The sequence below is a fragment of the Vombatus ursinus genome, unplaced genomic scaffold (genome assembly GCF_900497805.2).
Source record: "Vombatus ursinus unplaced genomic scaffold, bare-nosed wombat genome assembly UNPS02014778.1, whole genome shotgun sequence".
NCBI lineage: Eukaryota > Metazoa > Chordata > Mammalia > Diprotodontia > Vombatidae > Vombatus > Vombatus ursinus.
In genome coordinates this window covers 50,386,594-50,404,127 of record NW_020954556.1, presented here as the reverse complement: position 1 = coordinate 50,404,127, position 17,534 = coordinate 50,386,594, and the positions used below count along the sequence as shown (strand labels likewise).

General features: G+C 38.9%; 1 protein-coding gene across 1 annotated transcript in view; it reads left to right on the top strand.

Moving 5' to 3' along the window:
• Positions 1-303: 303 nt before the first annotated feature.
• SLC3A1 (solute carrier family 3 member 1) overlaps positions 304-17,534 on the top strand; it is a 30,986-nt gene continuing 13,755 nt past the window's right edge. The window contains exons 1-4 of the mRNA XM_027865607.1: positions 304-772; positions 5,505-5,684; positions 5,817-5,971; positions 7,082-7,207. Coding sequence (XP_027721408.1) covers positions 361-772; positions 5,505-5,684; positions 5,817-5,971; positions 7,082-7,207 — 873 coding nt within the window. The 5' untranslated portion in view covers positions 304-360. The remainder of the gene's footprint in view (positions 773-5,504; positions 5,685-5,816; positions 5,972-7,081; positions 7,208-17,534) is intronic.

Here is a 17,534-nt window from a genome sequence, read left to right as displayed (position 1 = left end):
AGGTATAGGAGGGAGTGGTTGTATACATATACACACCCATACATATACACACAGCATAAATATACAATATGTAACAAAATGGGCAAAATAACACATATTTGGTACCTTTATCTCTCTTCTTTTCCTTAAGGCTTAATGCTTTAGTTTTTTCCCCCTTGGACTTATATGGAAAGTAAAGTCTTTTTTTTTTATTTGAATTCCTTTTACCTTTACCCTTTCTTCCCTAGTTAAACTTTGACCAGCCAGGTTTATTTATAAACCATACCAAGCTAAATACACCAGTAAGCATTTCAGTAAGCAAGATATTTTTTCGCCTTTGTTCACTGCAAGAAAGATCCCTCTAAGGAGAAGCAGAAAAAAATGCACAAAGATGAAAGTAAGAAAGACTCAGTGAGAATGAATACGAAGGGTCACACTAACAATGGATTTGTGCAAAATGAGGCAGTCACTGAAAGAGAGACTGACGGCAGCAACCAGGCAGATCCACTGAAGACAAGTACAATTGACATCCAAGAGCCGGACCCTATCAAGCCCTATGCAGGGATGCCCAAAGAAGTCCTGCTTCTGTATTCAAGCCAAGCACGGTACAAAGTCCCCCGAGAGATCCTCTTCTGGCTCATCGTTGTATCTGTGGTGGTGCTCATCAGTTCGACCATTGCGATTATTATCCTGTCTCCAAAGTGCCTTGATTGGTGGCAAGTCAGTCCTATATACCAGATCTACCCACGTTCTTTTAAGGACAGCAACCAGGATGGCAACGGTGATCTGAAAGGTTAGTGGCCATAAATGTTTATTAGAGCTAATGAAGAAAGGAAAGATGTGATTTGGTTATTTTTCTCTCTAGTTCTCTAGAAATTCATTATGCCTGTGACTGGTGGGATGGCCAAGATTCTTCTTCCATATGATGAAAAAAATATCACTAAGCAAATTTGTCTATTTAACAATGTGGTATTCATTTGGTTAATGAAAAAGAATTACTTGATGGAAACCCTTTGAAAGCCTCTGAGTCGAAAGAAAGCAAAAAAAAAAAAAAAAGCAAAAGTAGAAGGGTGTCAAGAGGATTGACAGATTCATTTTTACTAGTTTAGTTTGGCATCTCATAACTTCTTATATTTCTTCAATTTATAGCTAAATGTCATACTGTTAATAATCTTTTAAAAGGTTATTCAAATCTATCCTATTGGCTGTCCCTGGCTTACTAACCCTGCCTATCCACAAATACAGACTTCCTTCAGTATAACACTGATCAGCGCAAGTAAGCCGAAACTTCCTAGTTTATCGTTTGTAATCTGAAGAGGGTTGATATAATCAGAAAGTTATTTTTAAATGTTAACATTTAGCTTCTAATCTTGATGTCACTGGTATTATGTGGAGTAGAGAGCTGGAGAAAATAAAGGGTGTAAATGCAGCCTGCTCTAGCATAGAGCCCTGGATTTGGACTCGGAGACTCTGACTTCTCTCCTTATAATCTATGGCCTTGGGCAAGTTGACTTATACCTCTGTACCTCAATTTCCTCATCTATACAATAAAGAAAGGGTTAAAGTAGATGGCTTCAAAGGTCCTTTTCAACCTTAGATCTCTAATATCCTAAATTCTCAAGGAACTTTACCTTGTTTAAAGTCCCACTCTAGGCCAAAGGCTGCTGGAACAATTGCAGATGGGGTTGTGGGGAGAGGCCTCCTTTAACCACACCTTTAGGAATTCATTACCAATAAATAACAGTAACTTCCCTTATACCTAAGTAACAAAAAAGAACGAGAAAGACAAGCAGAAAATTTTCTTTCTAGGCTGGAAAAAGAAAGTACTAGTTTTATCTAGAAAAACTGGTAAAACCATGATTTTTGAATATTAAAACAAAACTGTTTTATGTTATTCTTACATAATTTTGTATGTTGTGGCTGAATGAATGTTAGGCCTTTTGCTGGTTTGTCCAAAGGCCATACAAAGTAGAGCTCCAAAGCCAAGAACCAACAGAGACAAGGACATCTTAAGAAAAGCCTCTGAGGGGTCAGTGAGGTGGCGCAGTGGATAAAGCACCGGCCCTGGAGTCAGGTGGACCTGAGTTCAAATCCGGCCTCAGACCAAACACTTGACACTTACTAGCTGTGTGACCCTGGGCAAGTCACTTAACCCCAATTGCCTAAAAAAAAAAAAAAGAAGAAGAGGAAAAAGAAAAGCCCCTGGATGGAACAGATTAAGAAGGGATTTCTGAACATCAACCTATCAAGGATATCAGTTAATTTCATAAAAGGAATGAATAGTAGGTAGATTCAATGGTGTTCTCTCAAATGAATGACTGCTGCTGTTTGTGGCAGCCATGGCACAAAGGGAAACTCTACATGTTAGCATTACACGCGTGTCTGTCAGACACTCCAACTAGCTTGTTTTGGAATCAGAGTGTTGGAGAGAAGAACAAAGCTTCTCCTCCCAAGGGATTTATTGAATGGCTCCAGATACAGCAACAGGCAGAATCAAAACTTATGTGAAAGATTCTTTGGTTTAGGGGAGAGTGAATGAACCAATAAAAAGACTCTATAATTTCTCTTAAAAACAGAAGGATGATTGGGCAGAGTGGGCAGGGAGAGGGCAATGCTTGTTTTGCTCCAGAAATATGATTTCATTAGTGTACAGAACTCCAGGTGGGAAAACTCTTTCTATAGACACATATACAACACATCTGCAACATAGATAGTCTGGGAAGCTGGTGGCGCAGTGGATAGAGCAGTAGGCCTGGAATCAGGAAGACCTAAGTTCAAATTCGACCTCAGATACTTACTAGCTCTGTTACTCTCCATAAATCACTTCACTTTGGTTTGCCTCAATTGTAAAACAGGGATAATAATAGCATCTACCTCACAGAGTGGCTATGAGAATTAAACCTGGCACACAGAAGGCACTTAATAAATGCTCATTCCCTCTTCTTCGCCTTAGGGAATTGCCTGAGGCACTGAGAAGTTAAGTCCCTTGCCCAGGGTCACACAGCCTGAGGCCAGAAGACCCCTGGTCTTCCTTACTTTGAGGTCTGCTTGATATCCAATGAATAATGGTTAAAACATATCAGCTCTTGACCCTGACGGGTTTCTCACCCATTTGCCCCTTAATTCCGACGTTTCTGTAAGGTATGGAAGGTTCAAAGATTATTATCCATATTGAATACTAAAGAATTAATGAATCTGATTCATTCCAGTAAACATTTTTAAAACTCCTACTACTGTGTGCCCAGCATAAAGACAATGTATCATATGTATTAGTGGTTCACATAGGAGAGAAGGAATCTAATTAAATGCCAATTCAGGGCCTTCAAAACTCAAATCTATAGCTAATAGCTAGCATTTATATAGCATTTCACAAATACTATCTTATTTTATCTTCACAACAACATTGGGAGATAGCTGCTATTATTGCCTCCATTTTACAGATGGGGAAACTGAGGCAGACAGCTGTTTAAGTAATTTGTCCAAGATTATACATTTAATCAGCATCTGAATCTGTTCTTGAACTCAGGTTTTTCTGACTCTAGGCCCAGGGCTCTATCTACTCCTTCTCTAACTCTTCTTATGAGAGGAGGAGGAAGGAAGAAATAGAGGGATCAGGAGAGGTTTCTAGCACAGAGGGGCCCCTGAACTGAGGCTTAGAGGAAGCTAAACATTCAAAGGTACAGAAGGGAAGAGGGAGTCCATTCCAAGTATGGAGAACAGTCCATGAAATGGGAGAGATGGCATGGATAGAACGCTGAGGTCAGAGACCAGCAAGTTGGCCGTCCGGCTTGTAACACGGAGTACTTTTACTCAAGAAGTATTTATTAAAGTGCCTACCTTGTGCTAGGCACTGGGGATACAGAGACAGAAATGAACCAACTACCTGGTTTTGTGGGGGAAAATGGCAGGGTCATTTGTGTTATTCCTAACATCATATTGTAGTAAGAAAGAGCAACAACCTCATTGTTCTAGACTTGGCTTGGTCATTACCCTGGGTAAGCTTTGTTTCATTGCAGGCACTCTTGGGAGCTCCTTCCATCACAGGCTGACTAAGCCTTTTGCTGCGTACCTTCTAGTCATTAGGGCATCCATTTAGGAGCACCTGCTTATTCCTTGGCTTTCCAACATATTGGTTCTCATCCCTAGAATATTATGTCAGTATTCTTGAAGAAAATTCTGTGGTTATGATCAACAATTAAATATTTTGTTTCATTTTCTTTCTTTTCTTAAGAAAGATTGTTTTATGCTGTCAGGTTATACTGTCTCTCCATTCACTGATTCATTCATTCAACCACTGACCACATGTAATTCCATAATCCTCAGAATGGGAAACTGGGACCTGGAGTAGCCAAGTGGTTTGGAGAACGTAACAGAGAAAGTCATGAGAGATTTAGATAAAGAGATCAAGTCTCTGAGTCTAGATTTAGGCCACTGGACCAAAGGTGAAGCACAGTGTTTAAGCTCTTTGTGTTTCCTCATCTCTAAAAGGAGGGTGTTGGACTAGGTAGGCTAAAGTTACCTTCTAGCTCCAAATCTATGATCCTGTGGTTTTACCAGTAATCCCACAGTCCTCTGAGTACTATACTCACTTCACTTCAACATTTTCTGTTGGTGGTAGTTTTGCCACTTCTAGCTCTCTCTTTTGTTAGACTCCATTGCCCTTCATACTGACTAGTATAAAAGAGTTATGTGACAGGCCAGCTAAACCCTGAGGGTCTTCCCCTCCCAGTTTCTTTCTTTTTTTTTTTTTAATTGAAGGGGCCATCCCTGGGCTCACTTCTTAAAGAGGCCTATTCACTGAATGGGTGTGGCCTCACTGGAAGTGAGAACTTGAAAAGACCTTAGCTTAAAAGGACCAGGGTCTCCCATTGCATCCTGTGCTATCTCCAGTCGTCCTGATGAATATCTAGTCACTGGACCCAGATGACTCTGGAGGAGAAAGTGAGGTTTGTGACCTTGCACAGCCTTCTCTCACTCAAAACAAAGTCAACTGGGAGTCATGTCATCTCTCTGATGTCATGGTCCTCTTCGAGAATGAAGGACAAACACAAGATAGATATATAAATTGTTCAGTCCACATGTAATTGTTGTCCTGATGGCTGATATATAATAAGTAAAAGGAATAAAAAGAGCAAACCTTTATTCTTCTCCTGATGGACATTATAATTTAACTGAACGAGTAAGAGTGGCCATTCCAAGTAATTTGATGAAAATTCCATCGGCTCAACCACCAAATCATTCCTTAAGCATTAACAAGTCACTTGACTTTCTTGAACATCAACCTTCCCATTGAAGAGTGCTTTGATGTTTGGGAATGTCAATTTCTGTTTTAAGGGTCAACTTATTATATTTAAAATGCAATGAAGTGAGTGAAACTGCAAATGTTTCTGTCAACAACAAATATGTCATTTCTAATGAGTACTTTAAACTTATTTTTTTATTTTCTTTTAAAATGTTATAAGCCATGTTGTTTAAAAACGACCAATCTAATGTTTCTTGTCCTTAACATTTTTTCTTCCATTTAGGTATACAAGAGAAACTTGACCACATCATAAATTTAAACATAAAGAGTGTGTGGATTACTTCTTTTTACAAATCATCTATTAAAGATTTCCGATATGGTGTTGAAGATTTCCGAGAAATTGATCCCATTTTTGGAACAATGAGAGAATTTGAGAATCTAGTTGCAGCCATACATGATAAAGGTAACAGAGAAGTCAGGGAAAGAGTTGTTTTCAGTGCTTTAAATCTTTCAATTCTATACTTTTCTTGAATTGTATATATTAATTTTTATAATATATGTTTTCCAACACATATTTTCACTCATTATTTATAAGGTTTGAAGCTAATAATGGATTTTATACCAAATCACACAAGTGATAAACATATTTGGTTTCAATTGAGTCGTAATCGGACAGGAAAATATACAGATTATTACATCTGGCATAACTGTACGCATATAAATGGCATAACCACACCACCCAACAACTGGGTAAGTGTTTTGCTTTCCTCCCTTTTTGTGAATAAAGCAAATAGGCCTTTCTTTTTGTTAAAGTCATTAAACCATTGCAAACCTGATAGCTTATAGACTTTTTTGAGCAAATATACTAAATCTAAGGTGGCTAGATTTTTTAAAACAGGAAAAAACCTTCATAAAACAATAGGACTAAAAGGCATAAGCCAAGCTAATGTCACATTAGCGTCCTGGTTTCTCATGTCCTGATGTGTGCTATTTAGACTTTAGCAAAATCGGAGGTAATAAGGGGGCAACGGCAGAGACACTAAAATGTATGGGTGAGGCCTATCAAGGTAAATGAAACATTCCACACCTTGGAATATATTCCACTTGGAATTAAATATGAAGAAGTCAGCAGAGATAGTCAACTTTCCTGGCACACAGACTACCTCACTACCTTTGTACCTGGTTACTCATTCAGCATAACACCCAACAGGAGTCTGGGACATGGGATTGGATGTCACCCTAAGTTAGGGTAGAGTTCCTCAGAGAGAGAAGCCAGATATGAACAGAGGGAAGAATTATCATACTGGAGTGGCTAGATCTCTCCCACTGCCTGGAAGGTAACAACCTCACAGCTCTTTGACCCTTTGAGAGGGTCAAAGAAGAGATAGTGCCATTCATAGTAGCCCCCTCATAAATGTTTATTGAATTTAATTGCTATCATTCTAGAAGGTAATCTCTAGGGAATCTCTCGCTACGTGTCCTTGTCCAGTTTTTAATCCTTAACTTGGATGTTGATACAAAATAAGTTTCAGGAAAGTATTTCTTGTCAGATATGCTGCTTTTGTTGGAATTATTCCTTTTTGTTTTCAAACATTATGCTATTTTCGTGTGACTATTATGAAGGGCAAATGCTGTGAAACATTCTTTTCACTGGCCTCCCCAAACATATAGGCCCAAGACTACTTAATGCAACCATCAAGCTAACTGGGGACATTTTTAGTGCAGTTAATTTACCAAAGTACTCTTCATAAAAAGAAAATGCTCAGAAATTTGTGAAAGATTGGGGTTAGAGAACAGTTTCCTTTTCTTTATTGGCTCTGATGTCATCTGACAGCCAATGGCTTCTTCTTTATTTGATAGTTGAGTGTCTATGGAAACTCTAGTTGGCAGTATGATGAAGTGCGAAATCAATGTTATTTTCACCAGTTTATGAAAGAGCAACCCGATTTAAACTTCCGTAATACTGATGTCCAGGAAGAAATAAAGGTGAGTAGCTGTACCCACTTCAAACTTCTATTTCCCAAACCCACTTAAGCACTTCTTTTGTTGAACCAGTTGTATAAACTCAAATCACTGGAAGAATGTGTTTGAGACAAATACCTGTGGCTTCTTCTTACCTCCCTGGCACAATGGAAAGCTGAAATGTGAAGACATTAGTGACTCCTCCCCCACCCCAAATTGACTCACCTTCCCAGAGCTGCTGGCAAGATTTGGTGAGGAACAAGGTAAGACCTTTAAGTGTTGTCTAGCTAGAATTCTGGCATTGAATTACCAGAGGTTTCAGTCATCATGTCTTCTTAGTTGACACTTACTTCTGAATATCCACCCCTATAGACAGGGAGGTGTAACCTGGGGCAAGTCACTTAACCTCAGCCTCACTTATGTCATCCATCTCTAAAGTAAGGATAAAAGCATCTACCTTACAGTGTTATTGTGAAGATGAAATGAGATAACATGTAAAATGCTTCGCAAATCTTAAAATGCTATATAAATGCCAGCTGCTGTTAATGTTATTGTTAACGTCTTTCCTAAGGCTGGTTCTGGTTGGATATGGGGATAGTAAAAAGTTGCAGATGACTCTGGGGTGACAAACCTCAGCAAATGAGGGATGCCTTCAACAGAAATGGGAAAGTTTGGAAGAAGGATGAGTTTAGGGGAGAAGATTATGAAGTCAGTTGGTGAACTGCACATTGGACAATTCTACCTGGATAATAGGATGATTCCAAAAGAGCATCATAAATTTATGAAAGGGCCTTAGAAGTTCTCTAGTCTGGGGTTCTAGAGGTTAAAAAAATGTGGCTTGTGGAGGCCACCTAATCAGATGATGATGTCCATAGTCTCAGTCAGTCAGTCAGTCAATCAGTAAGCACTTATTAGGCATCTGCTATGTGGTAGGCACTGTGTTAAGTGCTGAGGATACAAAGAGGCCAAAAACAATCTAATGGGGAAGACAAGCAAACAAATATGTTCAAACAAGCAATGTATTTGATAAATGGAAAATAGTTAACAGAGAGAAGGCACTAGAATTAAGAGGGAAGGATGGGAAAGGCAGAAGGTGGTATTCTAGCTGGGTCTTGAAGGGAGCTAGGGCAGCCAGGATGCAGTGAATGATGAAGAGGGGGAGCATTCCAGGCATGGGGGCAGCCAGAGATAATGCCGGTGAGTCTTGTCTGGGGAAGTGCAAGGAGATCATTGTCACTGGATTGAAAAATAACTTTTTTTGGGGGGGGAGAGGTGTAAGGTGTAATAAAAAATAATAATTATAGCTAATATTTTATAGTGCTTACAGCTTTATAATTATTATCTCATTTGATCCTCACAACCACCCTGGGAGATAGGTGCTTTTATTATCTCCATTTTATGGATAAGGAAACTGAGGCAAACAGAGTTTAAGTAACTTGCTTGGGGTCACATAGCTAGTAAGTATCAGAAGCTAGGTTTGAACTTGTCAGGAAGACTCCAGGACGGGTGCTATGTCCACTGCACCTAGTTGCCCTTAAAACCTAGCTGGTGTGAGAGGACTGGAAAGGTGGTGTTGGGGGTGGGGAGAGGTTATGAAGGGCTTTGAATGCCAAAATGGAACACCTTGTAAAAGGGTAGGAGCTTATACATTGACAGAAGGAGAGTTGCTCTTATCTCATTTTGACCTGCCCTGAAATTAACCTCTTGTCTTCTCTTTTCTGTTGTGTTTTTCCCGTGCATGGCCCTTGGTTTTGTTTTTGTTTTTTTTTAATCTCTATATTACAAAATTGACAGTTTCTAACACAGTGGGAACTAGAAAAGTTTAGATGAGTTGGATCAGTATTTGCTACAATGTATCCTTTTTTTGGGTAAACAAGTCCAGATTCTTCCCAGAATTCTTGAGAACAGTAAAATTAATGAACACGAATCTTTTTTACTTCTCACTTGGGAAGATTATTAGTTGTTTGCGGGATGGCCTTAGATAGATCAAATAGTAATAGCAAATAAAAGACCTGCCCTGGAAAGTGACCTTGCCCATAAAAGGTTTAGTGAGTAGGGTCAACCTCTCCCCACCCCGTGATGCTCTTATCTTCGAAACAGAAATAGGCAGATTAATAATTTGCCAACCAGAGTTCCTGTGGGTCATTCTAAATTGTCTATTACATAGGTGCCTGACTGATAACACACAGGTATTTCAACCTTCTGTTTTCCTTTTACCTCCTCCCCCCAAAGCTGAATTCCACATCTAGTCTCCAGAGATGCTGTGACACTCAGTGATTACTTGGTAATAAATAATGCTGCAGAAAGGAGTTACTTGTTTTCTTCTGTCTTCCCGTATTTTCCCTCTGTTTATCTTTCACCCGCATGTGGGTGGTAGGACATGATTCTGTTCAACAGGGCTTGAGGCTAATGTTTTACAAGGATGAGGTGGTAAACCCAGTGAGTTAAGCCAGCATCATGCATTGAGAACTTTTTTTGGAGCCAGCCTGTGATGAAGCCTGGCTGTATAAGCTTCCAGAAACTCTTGAAGATTTTAAAGTACCAAGAAGGTGTTGATCTATGCTGGTAGAGGGAATTTCCACACCTAAAAGTTCTATATATAAAATCATAGGTCCAATCCCTTTTCCTGTCCTGTGTTATACCTAGAGGCAACATAGGGAATAGATAGATAACAGTATCATAGATTCAGGGCAAGGAGGGACCACAGATTATATCGAGTCCAAATTCTCTTGTCTTAAAGATGAGTAAACTGAAGCACAGGGAGGTTAGAAGTAGTAAATGTCTGAGATGGGATTCAAACCCAGATCTTGAGTCCAAATCCAGGTCTTGACCACATGCTATACTGCCTCTCATAGGACATAGGTCCTGAAATAAGGAGGATCTGGGTTCAGGTGTTGCCAGTTAGTTATTAGCTGTGTGACTAGGGACAAGTTATGGATATCCTTGAGCCTCAAGCAATTCTCTAAGTTGTGGATGGGTCTTAGAAAGAGGAAGGTTTGGTGGAGGAGGGAGTTTCTGCATGGAGGAAAAACTAGCTCCTTTATGTGTTCAGCGTAAGTCATCTCTTAACCCTGGGCAAATCTTTTAACATGTTTAGGCCAAAGTTTTTCCAAGGTAGAAAATCAGGGTTGAAAAAGTTGGGAAGGTTTTAGGAGGTGGTGGTGAGGTACACCTTGAACAAAACTTGCATTTGTACAGTTCCTTTTACTTTGCAAAGACAGTTCATGTATCCTGTCATTTATTCTTCACAACTTCATGAAGTAGAATGGGGTATCCCTAATTCACAAGTGGGAAAACTGAGGCTGAGTGGTGCAGAGTGACCAAAGGTCCCACAGTTTGGGCTTGCCTCTTGGGCCAGTTTGTGTTCTCTAATTTCAAAGCCTGTTCTAAGCAATGCCCTTCTATTTTCTTATTTCTGACAGTACTCCTGAGTGGCTGCATGGCAGAAGAAATGAAGGACTGATTGATGCCTCATAGTCAGGAATACCCAACTCCTAGTCATACCACTGACTTGTATAGCTAGGTGATCATGGGCATGACTTGACCTCTCAGTGTCCTAGGGAATTTTCTAAGATTAAAAGTTACAAATTGCTGATCTGCATTTCACAAAGGGAGTTTTCCTATCAGGAGTTAGCCACACCAATGACATCATTGGTTGAGACAAAAACAACCCTAACAACAACCAAAACACATTTCCTGTAGTCACAGAAATGTGCCGTCATATCTTCGACAGACTGAACAACAACTTTATGTGAGAAAAGCCACAAGTCCCTCCTAGCTCAGAGTGACCCCAAGTCAAACAGTGTGATGGCAGAACAATACTAACATTCCTATTCAGCACTTAGTAGTGAGAAAATCCTCCCAGCTGATCATTTCTTTGTCTTTTTCCTCATAGGTTTCAGTCTAATCCCTTCCAACCCAAATTGTTAGGAAACCCATGATCTTCATTGGATAATGTGATGAAAGGAATGAGGGTTAAGGGCAGGGGTGTTCTGGTAAATGTTTAACAATAGTATTTCAAAAATGTGTGCTCAACACACTTTTTAAGGTTAATCTGAATTATTATTTTTTCCATCACAATCAACAGAACAATAAATCAAGCCCTAATTTGTAGCATTTGCAGATTTCTGAGGTGCAAATGCTCATCCTGAAAAATTTAACAATCAGCTCTCTCTAGCCACGTGGTGGGAGCAGGCTCCAGCACATCCCTGAAAGGGACCCCCTTCCCTTGGTCTGGGTCTTTTAACTTTCCTAGTAGTTTAGGTCTTGGGTCACTTTTGCTGTCATCACCCAAAGTATCCACCAGGGGGAGGTAATTTCTCTGTTTTTAGCATATCTCTTGAGTCCATCACTGAGAGTGGCTTTCCTGTTCCATTTTGTTTTTGTAGATAGCATTTTGTTGTGGATAGCATTTATTCTAGATAGCAAGCCGAGTCAGTTTCTGTAATCATATTTGTTTTTATCAAAGAGTGATACTACGAGATGGAGCATTTACAAGTTGTAATATTCATCACATCTCTTAATTTTAGTCTGTTACTAAGTAGCTTTCTGGCCAAATCATTTTTAGAATAAGCCCATTTCTCAAACTTTCTTCCCTGTAGCTTGCATCCTTCTGCCTAGAACCTGTAGTTCATCCCTCCATTCAAAAGTCTTTACTTAGTCCTTAGTGCTATACATGTTTCATAAAATCACAAATTTAGAGCAGGAAGGGATCTTAGAGGCCATAGAATCCAAACCCCTAATTTTTCATGTCAGGAAACTGAGGCCTAGAGAGGTCAATGTGTTTGCCTAGGGTCCCACAGCTACTAAGTTTCTGAGGCAGAATTTGAACTCAGAATTTGCTGACTCTCCATCCAGCACTCTATCATAGGTCAGCCTCGGTGTAGTTTCTGCTCTAGCTTTCCCTTAGCTGAATCTCTGCATCTCTCACATTCACTATAATGACACATCTCCTCTTTTTTTGCTTTTTTAAAACTTCCCAGGCTCTGCTGCACCCATATATATACATCTATACATCTATCTATCTATCTATCTATCTATCTATCTATATCTATAAAATGTAAGATTGGGTTTACTTAAAGAAAACAGTGTAAGGAGAGAAGAGGCATTTTCTTTTTTTCAAATTACATATAAAAACAATTTTAAACATTTGTTTTTTAAATTTTTGAGTTCCAAATTTTCTTCTTCCCTCTGTCTTCTCCCCTCTTCATTGACAAGGCAAATCATTTGATATAGGTTATGTGTGTGCAGTCATGCAAAACAAATTTTCATATTAGTCATGTTGTAAAAAAATACACACAGACACCCTCCCCCAGAAAAAAAATAAAGAAAAATAAAGAAAGTTAAAAAAGTATGCTTTGATTTACGTTTAGACTCTATCATTTCTTTCTCTGGAGGTAAATAGCATTTTTTCATCATGAATCCTTTGGGATTTTCTTGGATCGTTGTATTGCTGAGAATAGCTAAGCCATTCACAATTGATCATCATACAGTACTGTTGTTACTGTGTACAACTTTCTCCTGGTTCTGCTCACCTCACTTTGCATCAGTTCATATAAGTCTTCCCAGGTTTTTCGAAAACTATCCTGCTCATCATTTCTTATAGCACAATAGTTTTCTATCAAAATCATATACCACAACTTGGTCAGCCATTCCCCAATTGATGGGCATCCCCCTCAATTTCCAATTCTTTGTCACTACAAAAAGAGTTGCTATAAATATTTTTGTACAGATAGGTCCTTTTTCTTTTTTTTTTTTTAACTCTTTGGGATGCAGTTCACTGAGTCAAAGGGCATGCATGCTTTTATAGCCCTTTGGGCATAGTTCCTAGTTGTTCTCCAAAATGTTTGGGTCAGTTCACAACTCTACCAATGCATTGGTGTCCCAATTTTCCTACATCTCCTCCAAAATTTGTCATTTTTCTTTTTTTAAAAATCATATTAGCCAATTTGATAGGTATGAGTTGTTTTAATTTGCATTTCCCTAATCAAGTGATTTAGATCATTTTTTCATAAGACTATAGATAGCTTTTATTTCTTTGTCTGAAAGCTGCCTGTTCATATCCTTTGACTATTTATCAATGGGGAAATGACTCGTATCCTAAAATTGATTCAGTTTTCTATATATTTGAGAAATTAAACCTTTATCAGAGAAACTTGCTGTAAACTTTTTTTTTCCCAGTTATGATTACTGTGTATTTCCTTCCATCCTATTTTCCCTCTGTTTATCCTTTTCTCTCTTTCCTTTTACCCTATTCCACCTCAAAAGTGTTTTGCTTCTGACCACCACCTCTCTCAATCCACCCTCTCCTCTTTCAGCCTCTCCCTACCCACTTCTCTTATACCCTTCCCTTCCTACTTCCTGGTAGGGGAAGATAGATTTCTATACTCAACAGAGCATGTATGGTATTTCCTCTTTGAGCCAATTCCAATGAGTAAAATTTAAGCATTGTTCCCCTCTACTATAAAAGCTCTTTTGTGTCTTTTTTATGTAAGATAATTTACTCTATTCTACCTCTCCCTTCCCCTTTCTTCTGGTACATCCTTCTTTCTCACCCCTTAATTTTATTTTTTTTTTATATCATCCCATCATAGTCAACTCACACCCATGCCCTCTGCCTATGTATACTTCTTCTAATTGCCCTAATGATAAAGTTCTTAGGATTTGCAAGTATCATCTTCCCCTATAGGAATGTAAACAGTTTAACTTTGTTGAATTAATTATGATTTCACTTTCCTGTTTGCTTTTTTGTGCTTCTTTTGGGCCTTGTATTTGAAAGTCAGATTTTCTGTTCAGCTCTAGGCTTTTCATCAGGAAAGCTTGAAAGTCCTCTATTTCATTAAATATCCATTTTGTGGCTCCAGGATATTTGAATTGTTTCTTTCAGAAGAAACCTGAAATATTTTCTCCTTCACCTGGGAGCTCTGGTATTTGGCTTTAATATTCCTGGAAGTTTTCATTTTGAGATCCTTTTCAGGAAGGGATAAATAGATTCTTTCAATTTCTATTTTATCCTCCAGTTCTAGGATATCAGGGCAGTTTTCCTTGATAATTTCTTAAAATATAATGTCTAGGGTCTTCTTCATGACTTTCAGGTAGTCCAATAATTTTAGATTATCTCTCCTTAATCTATTTTCTAGGTCAGTTGTTTTTCCAGTGACATATTTCATATCATCTTCTATTTTTGCCTTTTGATTTTGTTTTATTGTTTCTTGATGGCTCATGGAGTCATTAGCTTCCACTTGCCCAATTCTAATTTCTAAGGAATTATTTTCTTGAGTGAGCTTTTGTACCTTCTTTTCCAATTCTGCTTTTTAAGGAGTTCTCTTCTTTAGTGAATTTTTGTACATCTTTTTCCATTTGGTCAATTCCACTTTTTAAGCAGTTCTTCTCTTCAGTGGATTTTTGTGCCTCTTTTACCATTTGGCCTTTTCTTTCTTTCTTTTTTTTAAAGGTGTTTTTCCTTCAGAATTTTTTTTTTGTGCCTCCTTTACCAAGCTGTTGACTCTTTTTTTCATTATTTTCTTGCAACACTCTCATTTTTTATCCTTATTTTTCCTTTATCTCTTTTATTTTTTAAAATCCTTTTTGAGCTCTTCTAGGAATTCTTTTTGGGTGTGAGACCAATTCATATTTTTCTTTGAGGTTTTGGATATAGGTGTTTTGACTTTGTTGTTTTCTTCTGAGTTTGTGTTTTGATCTTCCCTGTCATCATAGTAACTTTCTATGGTCAAGTTCCTTTTTTTTGACTGTTGTTATTGTTTGCTCATTTTCCAGCTTATTTCTTTATGTTAAAGTTAGGTTCTGCTCCTGGGGTGGAGAGTGGATTCTCCCAAGGTTCAAGCTTTTCGTGCTGTTATTTCAGAACTAGTTCTGGGGAGAGGGGGGCCAGGTCTGTAGGTTTTCAGTTCTTCCAAGGTGGTGTGATCTAAGGAAAGGTGTGGTCACTGCTCTCCTGGCCTGTGCTCTGATCTGATCTAGTGACCCACAAGAACTCTTTTTCACCCTGGAACTGTGAGGAGTATTACCACTTCCCTGCAACCACAAGCTCTAGCATGCTAGTACTCCTCCTTGCCCTAGGACTGTGACCCAGAACTATATATGGGAAATGCAACAAAGTCCTGAACCCAGTGTCAGCAAAGGATTCCTTGTAATCTCCTTCTGACTAGTTATCCCTCTTATTGTCTATGGGTTGAAACTCTGGAAGCTGCAGTGGCTGATTCAGTACCCCCCAAGGCCTGCTGCTGGCTTGTGGGGCACAGTCTGCACTGGACTGTGCTCCACTCTAACCCCAGTGTGACAGAACTTTCCTGCCAATCTTCTAAGTTGCCTTGGGCTAGACAATTGTTTCACCCATCTTTTTCTTGGTTCTGCTGCTCCTTAATTCATTTTGAGGCATTATTTTTAAGTTGTTTAGAAGGGAATTTGGCACAGTTCAGGCAAGTCCCACCTTTACTTTACTCCACCATCTTGACTCAGCCTCTTCCCCCCTCCCCCCCTTTCTCCATAGTAAGTCAAAAGAGGCATTTCCAATAAACTTTACTAAACCACCAAGAATGTTAGTAGGCAGGGAATTAAATTGAAATAGGCAGTATGCTATAAAATGAGATAACATATGTAAAGCACTTTTCAAACCCTAAAGCCCTATATAAAAACTAACTTTTGTTATTGTTGCTGGTGTTGTTATCCTAAGAGCATCCAAGAATACACTTTGCCTTCTCCTCCAAGTTTAATACAGGGCCCAGTGCCAGCTACAGTGGGAAACACTCTGGGAAAGCGAGATTGAAGTGAAGTTAATAACAATTATCAATAAATTCTTTTTTTTAATCCAATAAGGGGAATTATGTCTAGTATATAACACAGAGACTGTGTAGCATAGTAGGGAGAGAACTGACCCTGAGTCAGAAAGACCTGGCTTCAGCTCCTTCCTCTGACCCATTGTTATCTCTGTGAACCTGGCAAGTCACTTAACCTCTGGATGTCCTGGGTGACTCTCTAGGATGAAAAGTTTCAAAGAAGGTACTGACCTGTAAGGGTAGAGTGTGATTGCTCATCTCTGAATCCAAAAAAATCACAGGTCCAGTTCCTATCCTTATGTAAACAACACATACATAGCAAAGATTTTTCAGGATTGAACTGTGGACTGTTTAACTATTTGGATATTTTAAAAGAGGTTTCAGAAATAATCTTTTAGGTTTTTCCTTCATGTTATACTGCTGAAAATGGTTGATCTCAGAGCTTGATTAAAAATAAACAAAACCCTATTAAACACTCTCCAATACCACAAACCTTGATTTGGATAATTATTTTTATTTTTCAATGTTTGATAACTAGTACTAATGCTCAAGAGGGATTAGAACAGGGGTGGGGAAACTTTGGCCTCAAGGTCACATGTGGCTCTTTAGGTCCTCAAGTGCGGCCCTCTGACTGAATGCAAACTTCACAGAATAAATCCCTTAAAACTTGGACTTAGTCAAAGGGCTACACTTGAGGACCTAGAGGGCCACATGTGGTCTTGAGGCCTCAGGTTCCCCACCCCTGAATTAGAACATTTAAACAGTTGCTGGTTCCAAGACTATTGTATTTACTGTTAGGTAGACTGTATATGGAAAGAGGAAGAGAGAGGAAGAGAGAGACAGACAGACAGACACAGAGAGATAGACAGACACAGAGAGATAGAAAGAGACAGAGAGAGAGACAGGTAGACAGAGACATACAGAGACAGAGACAGCAGAGAGAAGCAGAGACAGAGAAACAGACAGAGAGAGAGGACAGAGAGAAGTAAAGGGAAACTGAGAAACAGAGATGGGGACAGTGAGATTGAGAGACAGAGACAGAGTGAAAGACAAAACAGAGGGAGAGGATAGAGAGAAGAAAGAGAGCCAGAAACAGAGTCAGAGCAATAACTAGTGTTATGGGTTTGGCATATGGTGATACAAACAAAAATTTCATCAAATCTGATCAGCTAGTAGTGATTTGAAGCAGATTACCAGCCATTTATTTATTTGTCAAATCTTGTCTTCAGTTTTGACAGCATCTACCCAAACTTAATTATTTGCTTTAATATCCCAGACTGTTTATTGACAGTATTTAGTAGAACTGGCTTGTTTGTTCTCTTGACTCTATTTACCTTGCCTGTGGCTTATGGGGAACTCTTTTGACGCCCTAAGTCTAAAGAAACTCACCTGCTCTTGGGAAGGTTTGACAGAGTGCAAGTGTGTCTAAGCTTTGCATCAGTTGGAAGGATCATGTATTCTATTTAATCAGCATGGAAATTGGTGGGATAAAGTTAAGTAAAGGGATAGAATAGTTCTGTTAGTTTCCTGCTGTTGGCCCCACCCCCCATTTTCGT